Source organism: Pelodiscus sinensis, chromosome 7, assembly GCF_052426305.1.
Source record: "Pelodiscus sinensis isolate ZL-2025 chromosome 7, ASM5242630v1, whole genome shotgun sequence".
In the NCBI taxonomy this organism is placed as follows: Eukaryota; Metazoa; Chordata; order Testudines; family Trionychidae; genus Pelodiscus; species Pelodiscus sinensis.
The window spans coordinates 1,248,239-1,262,894 of NC_143058.1; the positions used below are offsets into that span (position 1 = coordinate 1,248,239).

A 14,656-nucleotide genomic window follows, 5' to 3' on the forward strand; every position below is an offset into this window, starting at 1 on the left:
GATCTTATGAAAATACCATGTAATCTGTCTGGAGATGTACCAAATGACAGACGGTATGTAAGGGGACCTTGTGATGTTGCTATTTCGTGGTTAACACTTGTAACTGGTCTTGGAACTTCTTACAGGACAAAAAGGGTTCCAGCCAGAAGGTCCTGTGTAAGAAGGAAACTGAGGCACACCACCATTTTGACGGGGGAGGCCTGTGATGCCCTCAGTGATGTTACTGGCATCACTTCCTGCATCAATTTTGCGTTGGGGGTGTCATGTTGCTGAATTGGAGGGAAGCAGCCAAATCGCTGCTGCACCCCTAGGTGGGGGTGTTGGCCCCAGAAATTGGTGTGGGGGGAGCCATGTGGGGTATTGAATGGGAGATTGTTTGTTAATCTTATGTACACTATTTATGTGAGTATATAATGTCTGTGTGTGTAGGTAGGAATCTGTAATCTGTGTGGAAGCTGAATATTTCTGTGAATGTGGTTAAGCATGGCTATGGACAGGCTGAGTAGCAAAGCCCTGTAGAACAATGACTCTCAATAGGCTATGGACACACCCAAAGAATGGGATTTGTCACCTGAGGGCAGCCAGCAGGAAATATAGAGATTGGCCTCTGACCAGGTGACTTGCTGCATACAAGAAGAGGCCAGGAAGGGTATAAAGAGGCCATGTGGTCGATGCCATTTTGTTCTCAGCTCAGCACTTCATCCCAGAGGCAGCACTGCAGGGATTGAAGAGCCCGGAAGACCTGGGAACCCATCCTGATCGCAGGATGTGCAATAAGAACTTTTAAACCAGCAGCTGCAACATCTCTGCTAGAGCCTGCATCGAGGACTGGGAGATTCGGTGCATGTAACGTACTGTACTTTAACAACCTTACTCTCATGCTTTTCTTTCTTGTGATAATAAACCTTTAGATATAGATTCTAAAGGATTGGCCCAGCGTGATTTGTGGGTAAGGTCCAGAGGGTAAATTGACCAGGGATCTGTGGCTGGTTTCTTGGAACCGGACAGAACTTGTTCGGGGTAGGTGGGATTGGGTGCTAGGACCTCCCACCTGTGTATGAGGCCCGGGGCCATCTGGGGCACGGATATTGCTGGGGTGTCGGAGGGGTTTTGCTCGGGAGGCTTCAGGCAGGCTGCTGAAGCGCTCTGTGAGACTGGTTTGTGGCCTGTGTGGAGAGGTCGCCAGTCGGGGGCTGTAAGGAACCCCGGATTTGAGCAATTCGCCCTGAGCGGACGCCCTAAGCTGTGCCCAGACACGGCCCGGTCTGTCACAGCCCAGTCCACAGAGGACCTGCTTAAGCTGATGATGCTGGAACAGTTCTATGAAATGTGTCCACCCAGCCTGAGGCTGTGGCTCAAGGACCGGAAGCCAGAGGAACCCCAGGAGGCCGGGAGGCTGGCGGACGAGTTCACGGAGAGCCGGTCCAGGTGTGAACGGGAGTCCCGGAGAGAAAGGGAATCACACAGAGACCGGATCTCGGCTGAGCGACGGAGAGAGAGGGAACCGCACAGAGACCGGATCTCGGCTGAGCGACGGAGAGAGAGGGAATCGCGCAGAGACCGGATCTCGGCTGAGCGACGGAGAGAGAGGGAATCGCGCAGAGACCGGATCTCGGCTGAGCGACGGAGAGAAAGGGAATCGCGCAGAGACCGGATCTCGGCTGAGCGACGGAGAGAGAGGGAATCGCGCAGAGACCGGATCTCGGCTGAGCGACGGAGAGAGAGGGAATCGCGCAGAGACCGGATCTCGGCTGAGCGACGGAGAGAAAGGGAATCGCGCAGAGACCGGATCTCGGCTGAGCGACGGAGAGAGAGGGAATCGCGCAGAGACCGGATCTCGGCTGAGCGACGGAGAGAGAGGGAATCGCGCAGAGACCGGATCTCGGCTGAGCGACGGAGAGAGAGGGAATCGCGCAGAGACCGGATCTCGGCTGAGCGACGGAGAGAAAGGGAATCGCGCAGAGACCGGATCTCGGCTGAGCGACGGAGAGAGAGGGAATCGCGCAGAGACCGGATCTCGGCTGAGCGACGGAGAGAAAGGGAATCGTGCAGAGACCGGATCTCGGCTGAGCGACGGAGAGAGAGGGAATCGCGCAGAGACCGGATCTCGGCTGAGCGACGGAGAGAGAGGGAATCGCGCAGAGACCGGATCTCGGCTGAGCGACGGAGAGAGAGGGAATCGCGCAGAGACCGGATCTCGGCTGAGCGACGGAGAGAGAGGGAATCGCGCAGAGACCGGATCTCGGCTGAGCGACGGAGAGAAAGGGAATCGCGCAGAGACCGGATCTCGGCTGAGCGACGGAGAGAGAGGGAATCGCGCAGAGACCGGATCTCGGCTGAGCGACGGAGAGAAAGGGAATCGCGCAGAGACCGGATCTCGGCTGAGCGACGGAGAGAAAGGGAATCGCGCAGAGACCGGATCTCGGCTGAGCGACGGAGAGAGAGGGAATCGCGCAGAGACCGGATCTCGGCTGAGCGACGGAGAGAGTCAACTACGAAGTGAGTCCTAGACTCATAGACCACTAGGACGGGAAGGGACCTCAAGAGTCATCGAGTCCAGCCCCCTGCCCTCACGGCAGGACCAAATACTGTCTAGACCATCCCTGATAGACATTTATCTAACCTGCTCTTAAATATCCCCAGAGATGGAGATTCCACAACCTCCCTGGGCAATTTATTCCAGTGTTTAACCACCCTGACAGGTAGGAACTTTTTCCTAATGTCCAACCTAAACCTCCCTTGCTGCAGTTTAAGCCCAAGAGACAAGGACCAGCCGTCTGCGCCCCAGAGACACAGCCAGGGCCTGGGTGGAGCCGGCCCGCAGGGGCCCGCAGGACCTAACCTGCCGTCGCTGCGGTCAGAGAGGCCACGGGAGGGCTCAGTGCCCCCGGCACCAGGACGGGTCCCAGGAACGGGGACTTTCCCGGGTTAACTGGCTGGGGCTGGGGGAAGGGCAGGCCCCCCAGAGACAGGGGCCAGCAGACAAACCTCAGCTCAAAGGGGGGGGAGGTGGCCCAGGCCAAGGCCTCCCAGAGATCTGACGCTCCAGAGGCGGGTCTCTCCGTGTACCGGGTGGGGGCAGGGTGGCCCCTGCGTAGCGAGAGCCTCGTGCCCCTGCAGGTGGATGGCAGGGAGGTGATGGGCTACTGGGACACGGGGCGGAGGTGACGCTGGCCCGGACCGAGGTCGTGGCCCCAGACCACATGGTGCCCGACACTCGGCTGACCCTGAGAGGCACAGACGGGACCCGTTCAAGGTGCCCATAGCCCGGGTGCATCTGAAATGGGGGGCCAAGGAGGGCCCCAAGGAAGTGGGGGTCACCGGCACTTGCCCACAGAGGTGCTGATGGGGGGTGACCTAGAGGAGTGGCCAGACGGACCCCACAGGGCTCTAGTCACCACCCGGAGCCAGAGCCAGCGAGAGGCTGGTGACCCTGACCCAGGGGAGGGCTCCCTGCAGGGGGCGCAGGCCCCACCCCAGTGGACTGGAGCCCCGGATCCAGGCAGGGGGGAGAACAGGTCCCTGCCCCAGCTGCGGAATTCCAGGCTGAGGTGCAGGCAGACCTCCCCTTGCAGAGGCTGCGGGACCAGGCTGGCCTCCGTGCAGCTCAGCCCCGGGGACAGGGTGCCAGGAGAGAGTCCGATGGGGGAGGGGATTCCTGTACTGGGAATGGCTCCCCCAGGGCAGGTGGGGATGTGGGGGGTCCAGCAGCAGCTGATGGTTCCCCAGAAATATCTCCCCAGGGGATCCGGTGCACGTGGCTGCGGCTGCTCCAACACTTCCCCTGGCCGGGGGTATTTGCGGCCGTGCAGAGGCACTGCCAGGCCTGCGACTCCTGCCAGGGGTGGGGAAGGCCCAAGATGGGAGGAAGCTGCTTTGAGGCCCCTGCCCATCACAGAGGAGCCTTTCCAGAGGGTGGTGATAGATCTAGTGGGACCCTTCAGCAGGGCGACCGGGCCGGGGAACAAATACACCCTGGGAGCCGTGGATACGGCCACCCGCTGCCCCGGGGCCGTGGCTCTGCCCTCTAGCGAGCAGACACGGTGGCAGACGCTGCTGGCCCTTTTCAGCATGGGGGTTCCCCCAGGAGTCCTCACAAAGCAGGGATCCAGCTTCATGTCGGCCCCGCTCCGGTGCTTGTGGGGGACGCACGGGGCCCGGCTCACCTGGACCCCAGCGTAGGGCGCCCGGCCCAGCGGGCTGGTGGGGAGGTTCCAGGGGACCCTGAAGCGGATGCTGGAGGCCTTTATGCACCAGCACCCACAGGACTGGGGCGAGTCCCTGCCCCCCTGCTGTCTGCACAGGGAGGCTCCCCGAGGGTCTGCCAGGCTCTCCCGACAGAGCCAGGGTGCAGAGGGGAAGGGCCCCTGGGCTTGCTGAGAGAGTTACGGGAGGGGGAGACCTGCCTGGACGGAGCGTCGGGGGTGGGGGACGCCCTGGCTTTCCGGGAAAGGCTCGCTGGGCTCACGGGCCCGCCCAGAGAAACCCCGGGCAGAGCCCCAGGGAAGTGGAAGGGCGGGTCCGACCGCAGAGAGTGGGCCCCTGCCGGCCCCCCCAAAGCCATGCAGCAGCCGAACAGGGGGGAGCCGGCTCTTGCAGGGCAGCGTCATGGCCGGCCCAAGCCAAGGGGGGCGCCAATGTCACCGTGGCAGCTTTACCTGGCAGGGGGCTCGAACTTCCCCAGGTCACAGGCGGAGGGACCCTGCTCAGCTCTCTCTCGGGGTCTGTCTACACTACCCCCCTAGTTCGAACTAGCGGGGTAATGTATGCATACCGAACTTGCTAATGAAGCCTGGGATTTGAATTTCCCGGGCTTCATTAGCATAAAGCCGGCGCCGCCATTTTTAAAAGCCGGCTAGTGCGAACCCCGTGCCGCGCGGCTACACGGGGCACGGGCTAGACAGTTCGGATTAGGCTTCCTAATCCGAACCATCTGTATCCACGAGGCGTACAGATAGTTTGGATTAGAAGCCTAATCCGAACTATCTAGCCCGTGCCGCGTGTAGCCGCGTGTAGCCGCGCGGTACAGGGTTCGCACTAGCCGGCTTTTAAAAATGGCGGCGCCGGCTTTATGCTAATGAAGCCCGGGAAATTCAAATCCCGGGCTTCGTTAGCAAGTTCGGTATGCATACATTACCCGCTAGTTCGAACTAGGGGGGTAGTGTAGACAGACCCTCGGAGGGGGGAGAGAGGGGATGTAGTGGAGGCCTGTCCACTCTGGGGGCCCTGGTCCCCTCTGGCTGGCCAGTCACTGGTTGCCCTGTGTGCTGGGGGTGCCCCGCCTGGCCTGCAGAGACTCTGGGGGGGTGCCGGTCCCAGGGTGGTCCCTGAGGGGGGCACGTAGGCACGGCCCAGCCGCCTGACACCCGACTAGGGGGTGGGACCTGAACGAAGCGAGGGGCGGGGCCGCCTGGGGGCTGAGGGACCAGTTGCTGGGTGTCGGGGTGGGCTGGGCGGGGGAAGCATGAAGGGAGCAGACTAGTCCAGACGGGAGGGTCCAGGGGCCTGGGAACCCCCCCCCCCCCCGCAGAGGACGAGGCTCTGCCCTGGCTCCAGTGGCACTGTGGGGCCCGCGCCGCGCCGTGTCTCTGAGAACGATGAACCTTCGACTCCACGGCCCGGCTCAGAGTCCCCTCTGGCTGCGGGGGGGGGGGCAGGATGGGGGGCCCCGACGCGGCGTCACACCCTGAGCTAAGACATCGTGCAGGGGACCCCGGGTCGGTTCGTCAACGTGGGAGCAGGGATCTGGATTAGCCGGAGCCCAATTCCCCCCTCCTCCACCCCACTCACCTGGCTGGGGGGGGGTGTCTACAAATAGCCAGGAGCGGGGGGGCACACGCCCCCTTTGGTGTGAGAGCTCCAGCGGGCCGGAGCCAGCCGAAGCTGGAAGGGGCCCAGTGCCCCATGGCCTTGGCCCCACCCTGCCACGCCCACCCTGGCCCCAGGGCACGAGGGACGAGCTTGTGCCAGGCTGGGGCTGGGACAGGGCCCCTCATGCCCCCGAGCCGGCTCACCGTCTGCCTCGATGGCCACGGCCGGCGAGGCGGAGCTGTAGGGCCCCTGGCCGGCCTTGTTGACGCAGGCCACGCGGAACCGGGCCGTGCCCCCGGTGGGCAGCTCCGTCACGTTGAAGTAGCAGTCGGCGATGCCCGAGCTGATGTTCTTCCACGCGGGGGCCCCTGCAGGGACGTGCAGCCGTCAGCACCCGGCCGGGCACCACCCCACGGGGCTCACGGGCTCCGGTGGGAGGCCACCCTGCTGGGATCTGCAGGGAGGGGGCCCGGGCAGCCTGGGGCCCGAGGAGGGTCCTGACGCCAGCCACACGCCCCATCCCTGCAGGCCTGGGGCTGGCGAAGGGCTCTGGGTGCTCTGGGGGGCAGCACCCCGCTCCCGGCTTTGGGGGCCCCACGCTCCCGGCACCCCGCTCCGGGGGCCCCACGCTCCCAGCACCCCGCTCCCCGCTCTGGAGGCCCCACCCTTCTGGGGGCCCCACGCTCCCGGCACCCCGCTCTGGGGGCCCCACGCTCATGCACAGGGCTGGCCTTACCATAAGGCAAACTGAGGCAGCCACCTCAGGTGTCAGATGGGGGGGGGGATGCTAGGACCCAGAGAATCGAGACCTTTCAAAGATCTGGCCCAAGCAAGGGGCCTGGGGGGTCATTTGAGCTCCCGCCTGAGGTGCCAAAATGCTGTGGGCCGGCCCTGCCCCCCAGGGGCTGCTTTCATGGCCCGACCCCAGGAAGTGGCCAGAGCCCAGTGCTCAGGCGCAGCGTCAGCCTGGGGCTTCGTGCAGTGACCTGGCGCCTCCCGCTCGGCTTAGCCTGCTCAGGAACCCAGCTCGGGGTGCCAGGCCCAGCGCGTCCCAGACACGGGCGGGGGGCCCAGCTCAGGGTGCCAGGCCCAGCGCGTCCCAGACACGGGCGGGGGGCCCAGCTCAGGGTGCCAGGCCCAGCGCGTCCCAGACACGGGCGGGGGGCCCAGCTCAGGGTGCCAGGCCCCAGCGTGTCCCCGACACAGGCGGGGGGCCCAGCTCGGGGTGCCAGGCCCCAGCGCGTCCCCGACACAGGCGGGGGGCCCAGCTCAGGGTGCCAGGCCCCAGCGCGTCCCAGACACGGGCGGGGGGCCCAGCTCGGGGTGCCAGGCCCCAGCGCGTCCCAGACACAGGCGGGGGGCCCAGCTCAGGGTGCCAGGCCCCAGCGCGTCCCCGACACAGGCGGGGGGCCCAGCTCGGGGTGCCAGGCCCCAGCGTGTCCCCGACACAGGCGGGGGGCCCAGCTCAGGGTACCAGGCCCAGCGCGTCCCAGACACAGGTGGGGGGCCCAGCTCAGGGTGCCAGGCCCCAGCGTGTCCCAGACACAGGTGGGGGGCCCAGCTCGGGGTGCCAGGCCCCAGCGTGTCCCCGACACAGGCGGGGGGCCCAGCTCAGGGTGCCAGGCCCCAGCGCGTCCCCGACACAGATGGGGGGCCCAGCTCAGGTTGCCAGGCCCCAGCGTGTCCCCGACACAGGCGGGGGGCCCAGCTCAGGGTGCCAGGCCCCAGCGTGTCCCCGACACAGGTGGGGGGCCCAGCTCGGGATGCCAGGCCCCAGCGTGTCCCCGACACAGGCGGGGGGCCCAGCTCAGGGTGCCAGGCCCAGCGCGTCCCAGACACAGGCGGGGGGCCCAGCTCAGGGTGCCAGGCCCCAGCGCGTCCCAGACACAGGCGGGGGGCCCAGCTCAGGGTGCCAGGCCCCAGCGCGTCCCCGACACAGGCGGGGGGCCCAGCTCGGGGTGCCAGGCCCCAGCGTGTCCCCGACACAGGCGGGGGGCCCAGCTCAGGGTACCAGGCCCAGCGCGTCCCAGACACAGGTGGGGGGCCCAGCTCAGGGTGCCAGGCCCCAGCGTGTCCCAGACACAGGTGGGGGGCCCAGCTCGGGGTGCCAGGCCCCAGCGTGTCCCCGACACAGGCGGGGGGCCCAGCTCAGGGTGCCAGGCCCCAGCGCGTCCCCGACACAGATGGGGGGCCCAGCTCAGGTTGCCAGGCCCCAGCGTGTCCCCGACACAGGCGGGGGGCCCAGCTCAGGGTGCCAGGCCCCAGCGTGTCCCCGACACAGGTGGGGGGCCCAGCTCGGGATGCCAGGCCCCAGCGTGTCCCCGACACAGGCGGGGGGCCCAGCTCAGGGTGCCAGGCCCAGCGCGTCCCAGACACAGGCGGGGGGCCCAGCTCAGGGTGCCAGGCCCCAGCGTGTCCCCGACACAGGCGGGGGGCCCAGCTCAGGGTGCCAGGCCCCAGCGTGTCCCCGACACAGGCGGGGGGCCCAGCTCAGGGTGCCAGGCCCAGCGCGTCCCAGACACGGGCGGGGGGCCCAGCTCAGGGTGCCAGGCCCCAGCGTGTCCCCGACACAGGCGGGGGGCCCAGCTCGGGGTGCCAGGCCCCAGCGCGTCCCAGACATGGGTGGGGGGCCCAGCTCGGGGTGCCAGGCCCAGCGCGTCCCCGACACGGGCGGGGGGCCCAGCTCGGGGTGCCAGGCCCCAGCGTGTCCCCGACACAGGCGGGGGGCCCAGCTCGGGGTGCCAGGCCCCAGCGTGTCCCCGACACAGGCGGGGGGCCCAGCTCAGGGTGCCAGGCCCCAGCGTGTCCCCGACACAGGCGGGGGGCCCAGCTCAGGGTGCCAGGCCCCAGCGTGTCCCCGACACAGGCGGGGGGCCCAGCTCAGGGTGCCAGGCCCAGCGCGTCCCAGACACGGGCGGGGGGCCCAGCTCGGGGTGCCAGGCCCCAGCGTGTCCCCGACACAGGCGGGGGGCCCAGCTCGGGGTGCCAGGCCCCAGCGCGTCCCCGACACAGGCGGGGGGCCCAGCTCAGGGTGCCAGGCCCCAGCGCGTCCCAGACACAGGCGGGGGGCCCAGCTCGGGGTGCCAGGCCCCAGCGCGTCCCAGACACGGGCGGGGGGCCCAGCTCAGGGTGCCAGGCCCAGCGCGTCCCAGACACAGGCGGGGGGCCCAGCTCAGGGTGCCAGGCCCCAGCGCGTCCCAGACACGGGTGGGGGGCCCAGCTCGGGGTGCCAGGCCCCAGCGTGTCCCAGACACGGGCGGGGGGCCCAGCTCGGGGTGCCAGGCCCCAGCGTGTCCCCGACACAGATGGGGGGCCCAGCTCGGGGTGCCAGGCCCCAGCGTGTCCCCGACACAGGTGGGGGGCCCAGCTCGTGGTGCCAGGCCCCAGCGTGTCCCAGACACAGGTGGGGGGCCCAGCTCGGGGTGCCAGGCCCCAGCGTGTCCCAGACACGGGCAGGGGGCTCAGCTCAGGGTGCCAGGCCCCAGCGTGTCCCCGACACAGGCGGGGGGCCCAGCTCAGGGTGCCAGGCCCCAGCGTGTCCCCGACACAGGCGGGGGGCCCAGCTCGGGGTGCCAGGCCCCAGCGCGTCCCAGACACAGGCGGGGGGCCCAGCTCAGGGTACCAGGCCCCAGCATGTCCCCGACACAGGTGGGGGACCCAGCTCGGGGTGCCAGGCCCCAGCGTGTCCCCGACACAGGCGGGGGGCCCAGCTCAGGGTGCCAGGCCCCAGCGCGTCCCAGACACAGGCGGGGGGCCCAGCTCAGGGTACCAGGCCCCAGCGTGTCCCCGACACAGGCGGGGGGCCCAGCTCAGGGTGCCAGGCCCCAGCGTGTCCCCGACACAGGCGGGGGGCCCAGCTCAGGGTACCAGGCCCCAGCGTGTCCCCGACACAGGCGGGGGGCCCAGCTCAGGGTGCCACTGGCAGCGGCCAGGCGGGCCCCGGGCCGGAGCGATGCCTGCGCTTGCAGGAGGAGCTGCCGGTCGCCAGCCCAGCCCTGGGAGGGCCACGTTGGCCGGTACCCGGGCTGAGCGGTGGCGGGAGCCGAGGCCGGCGGCCCTGAGCAGAGCGGGCGGGCGCGGGGCCGTACCGTTCAGTTTGCACTCCAGGCTGTAGGTGCAAGGCGCACGGCTGTCCGCAGGCTTCCACAGCACCAGCACCGTGTTCCTGTACTTCTGGGGGATCTCCGGGGTGCCCGGCTTCCCTGGCAGGCCTGGCAGAGAGCGCGGCCCGGAGTCAGGGGCAGGCCGCACTGGAGAACAGGGCAGCGGTGCCTGGCTAGCTCTGGCCAAGGCTCACGGGCTCCGCCCGGCTGGCACCGCCGCCCCGGGGCACACAGGCCCCAGCCAGACCCCCATCCTTGGGGGGCAGCCGACCCCCTCCCGCACCCAGGCCCTTACGTGCTACAGCCAGAGTGCACGAGCTGGTGGCGGTGCCCAGGGCGTTGGCGGCCGTGCACTCGTACAGGCCGGCGTCCTTCTTGCACGTCTTGGGGATGGAGAGCAGCTGGCGGCCATCTTTACACGAGACAATGTTCACGGCCGCGTGCGACACCAGCGCCTGCTTGTCTGCGGAGGGAGGAGCGGGGCTGGCTGGGCCGCTCCTGGAGCAAGGCCCTGGCTCGGCGCCAGAGTGGGGCCACCATGCTCAGCGGCTGCAGCCGGGCAGCCTGGCTCCCAGCAGCCTCCACGGGGCCATGAGAGCCCTGGCAGGCGCTGGCCCCTCAGGGCCCCGTGCACCCGGCAGGCCCTCGCCCAGTTCTGCCGGGACTGCCTGTGCCTGGCCCTGCCCTGCTGCCCGACGTCCCCCGGGCCTGGCTGTTTGTTACCTGGCGGGGGCCTCGTCTGATGCCCGACTGCTCGGGCACTGGCAGGCGCCCAGCAAGACCCCCCTTGCTCCTGCCCAGGGCCCTTCCTGGAGCCCCCCCGGCCGCCGCGCTGCAGCTTCTCACGCCGGAGCACAGCCCTGGCGGGCGGGAGGCGCATCCGGCGCCGCCCCTCCCCCCTCCTGTCACACTGGATTTTAGGGGAGCACTCAGATCCCTGCTGCGCCCACGCAGGGGGGGGGATTCCGCAACGTCCCTACACGGGCCAGGTGAGGGGGTCTCAGGAAAGATTGTGTCCTACTGGCTCTGGGTGTGCAACGTGTGTGTGTGACACGTCTGTGCGGGGTTACGGAAACGGGCTCTGGGTGTGCAACGTGTGTGTGTGACGTCTGTGCGGGGTTACGGATACGGGCTCTGAGTGTGCAACGTGTGTGTGTGACGTCTGTGCGGGGTTACGGATACGGGCTCTGGGTGTGCAACGTGTGTGTGTGACACGTCTGTGCGGGGTTACGGAAACGGGCTCTGGGTGTGCAACGTGTGTGTGTGACGTCTGGGCGGGGTTACGGATACGGGCTCTGAGTGTGCAACGTGTGTGTGTGACGTCTGTGCGGGGTTACGGATACGGGCTCTGAGTGTGCAACGTGTGTGTGTGACGTCTGGGCGGGGTTACGGATACGGGCTCTGGGTGTGCTACTCGCGTGTGTGACGTCTGTGCGGGGTTACGGATAGGGGCTCTGGGTGTGCTACTCGTGTGCGTGTGACGTCTGTGCGGGGTTACGGATACGGGCTCTGCGTGTGCTACTCGCGTGTGTGTGTGTGACGTCTGGGCGGGGTTACGGATACGGGCTCTGGGTGTGCTACTCGCGTGTGTGTGTGTGACGTCTGGGCGGGGTTACGGATACAGGCTCTGGGTGTGCTACTCGCGTGTGTGTGTGTGACGTCTGGGCGGGGTTACGGATACGGGCTCTGGGTGTGCTATTCACGTGTGTGTGTGTGTGACGTCTGTGCGGGGTCACGGATACGGGCTCTGGGTGTGCTACTCGCGTATGTGTGACGTCTGGGCGGGGTTACGGATACGGGCTCTGGGTGCGCTACTCGCGTGTGTGACATCTGTGCGGGGTTACGGATACGGGCTCTGGGTGTGCTACGCGTGTGTGACGGCTGTGCGGGGTTACGGATACGGGCTCTGGGTGTGCTACTCGCGTGTGTGTGACGTCTGGGCGGGGTTACGGATACGGGCTCTGGGTGTGCTACTCGCGTGTGTGACGTGTGGGCGGGGTTACGGATACGGGCTCTGGGTGTGCTACTCGCGTGTGTGTGACGTGTGGGCGGGGTTACGGATACGGGCTCTGGGTGTGCTACTCGCGCGTGTGTGACGTCTGTGCGGGGTTACGGATACGGGCTCTGGGTGTGCTACTCGCGTGTGTGTGTGTGACGTCTGTGCGGGGTTACGGATACGGGCTCTGGGTGTGCTACTCGCGTGTGTGTGTGTGACGTCTGTGCGGGGTTACGGATACGGGCTCTGGGTGTGCTACTCGCGTGTGTGACGTCTGTGCGGGGTTACGGATACGGGCTCTGGGTGTGCTACTCGCGTGTGTGTGACGCCTGGGCGGGGTTACGGATACGGGCTCTGGGTGTGCTACTCGCGTGTGTGTGACGTCTGTGCGGGGTTACGGATACGGGCTCTGGGTGTGCAACGTGTGTGTGTGACGTCTGGGCGGGGTTACGGATACGGGCTCTGGGTGTGCAACGTGTGTGTGTGACGTCTGGGCGGGGTTACGGATACGGGCTCTGGGTGTGCAACGTGTGTGTGTGACGTCTGGGCGGGGTTACGGATACGGGCTCTGGGTGTGCTACTCGCGTGTGTGTGACGTCTTGTGGGGAAGATCCAGGGTGTGAACTGACTGGGGATCTGGGGCCGGTTCTTTGGGACCAGGAGGACCCGTTCGGGGAGATGAGATCGGGTCCTATAACCCCACCTGTGTTAGGCCCGGGGCTGACTGGGGCACGGGGAGAGCTGGGGGGTCTGGGGGGTTTTGCTCGTGAGGTTCCTGCCGGCCGGACTGGCAGGTGAAGCGCTCGGTGCGACTGGTGTGTGGCCTGTTTGGGAAGGTCTCCCGTCTGGGCTGCAAGGAGCCTGGTTTTGAGCAATTCACCCTGAGCGGTGCCCAGACCCGGCCCGGCCCGTCACACCTTTGCAGCGCCATGCACAGGCACCCAGCTCACCCTCACGTGCCCCTGCCGCAACGTGGGGCCCCTGGGCACCGCGCCTCAACCCACGGCCTGCCCCACACCAGTCTGCAGGCATTGAGCCCCGGGCCAGGCCCCACACTGCGCCCCCAGCCCCACGGCCACAGCCCCCCAGCCCCGGCCATTCCCACATCCGGACCCAGACCTACCCTTCGTCCAGAGGATCTGGGGGGGCGGGCTGGCAGCTGGCAGGCAGAGCAGGGTTGCTGGGTCCCCCTCCAGCAGCACCTGGTCCTTCAGCTTGAGGTGGAAAACCGGGGGGAAGTCTGGAAGGGCAGAGGAGGTGTCGGGCATCAGGTCGCACTGCAAAGCCCCCCAGTGAGCCCAGGCCCAGAAGCAGTGGGGGGCTGGGCCCATGGGCACTGGCTCAGCCCAGGCAGGCCGGCAGCATGACCCGCCAGAGCTGCCGGGGGGGTGGGGTGGGGGGTTGGTGCAAGGAGCCAGTGCGGAGCTTGCTGCCTTGGTCCCATGGATCTCTGGGGGCAGTGCCCTCTGAACCCCGCTACCGCTGCCTGGCCCATGCATGGCCCCCCTGGGCTCCCCGGCCGTCTGCCTGCCCCCCCACTCAGCCCTGACCCTGCTCCCCCCACACTGAGCCAAGACCTGTCCCCCTCCCCTGCTCAGCTGCCGGCCCCTGACCCCACATCCCCATGGATATCCAATATGCTGCCCTGCTGGCTGCCTAGGACTCGGGGCGTGGCGGGGCCAGACCTACCCGACTCGTGGCGCAAGTACGGCCGGCCCACGACGGCGCCGTCCTCCTGCAGCAGGCTGGCCGTCATGCTGGGCTGCGAGGCCACCGTGTCCTTCCGGGGGCGGGCCAGGCCCCAGCGGTCCCAGCGGGAGCGGCGCGGCCCCTCGCCTGCAGCACGACATGGGGGCCCAGTGGCAGCCGGAAGAGCAGGGCTGCACCCGCGGGGGGGGGGGGGGGGGGCTAAGGGGCCACGGGAGGCCGAGGGGCGGTGAGGCAGTGGGGTGTGCTCTGAGCGCTCTGGGGGCCCTGGTCCCCTCTGGCTGGCCAGTCACTGGTTGCCCTGTGTGCTGGGGGTGCCCCGCCTGGCCTGCAGAGACTCTGGGGGGGTGCGGGTCCCAGGGTGGTCCCTGAGGGGGGCACGTAGGCACAGCCCAGCCGCCTGACACCCGGCTAGGGGGTGGGACCTGAACGAAGCGAGGGGCGGGGCCGCCTGGGGGCTGAGGGACCAGTTGCTGGGGGTCGGGGCGGGCTGGGCGGGGGAAGCATGAAGGGAGCAGACTAGTCCAGATGGGGGGAGGGTTCCAGGGGCCTGGGAACCCCCCCCCCCCCAGAGGACGAGGCTCTGCCCTGGCTCCAGTGGCAACGTGGGGCCCGCGCTGCACCGTGTCTGTGAGAACGATGAACCTTCGACTCCACGGCCCGGCTCAGAGTCCCCTCTGGCTGCGGGGGGGGCAGGGTGGGGGGCCCCGACGCGCCGTCACACAGACGAAAGCGTGTGCTGGGCTGGGTCTGTCTGAATGTAAGGGGGGGACACAGGGAACACTGGGGTGTCTGAGGGGAGGTGGGGGATGGGTTATAACCTCTCCCCAGTGTAAGGGGGGGCTGGGGGGCACAGGGAGCACTGGGGTGTCTGAGGGGAGGTGGGGGGATGGGTTATAACCTCTCCCCTGTGTAAGGGGGGCTGGGGGGCACAGGGAGCACTGGGGTCTCTGAGGGGAGGTGGGGGATGGGTTATCACCTCTCCCCAGTGTAAGGGGGGGCTGGGGAGCACTGGGGTGTCTGAGGGGAGGTGGGGGGA

General features: G+C 67.7%; 1 protein-coding gene across 1 annotated transcript in view; it reads right to left on the minus strand.

Moving 5' to 3' along the window:
- SPEG (striated muscle enriched protein kinase) overlaps positions 1 to 14,656 on the minus strand; it is a 132,940-nt gene that overhangs the window by 18,220 nt on the left and 100,064 nt on the right. Inside the window, exons 31-35 of the mRNA XM_089779589.1 lie at positions 13,600 to 13,746; positions 13,034 to 13,150; positions 10,210 to 10,377; positions 9,900 to 10,022; positions 6,015 to 6,179 (exon numbers count right to left, since the gene is read on the minus strand). Coding sequence (XP_089635715.1) covers positions 6,015 to 6,179; positions 9,900 to 10,022; positions 10,210 to 10,377; positions 13,034 to 13,150; positions 13,600 to 13,746 — 720 coding nt within the window. The remainder of the gene's footprint in view (positions 1 to 6,014; positions 6,180 to 9,899; positions 10,023 to 10,209; positions 10,378 to 13,033; positions 13,151 to 13,599; positions 13,747 to 14,656) is intronic.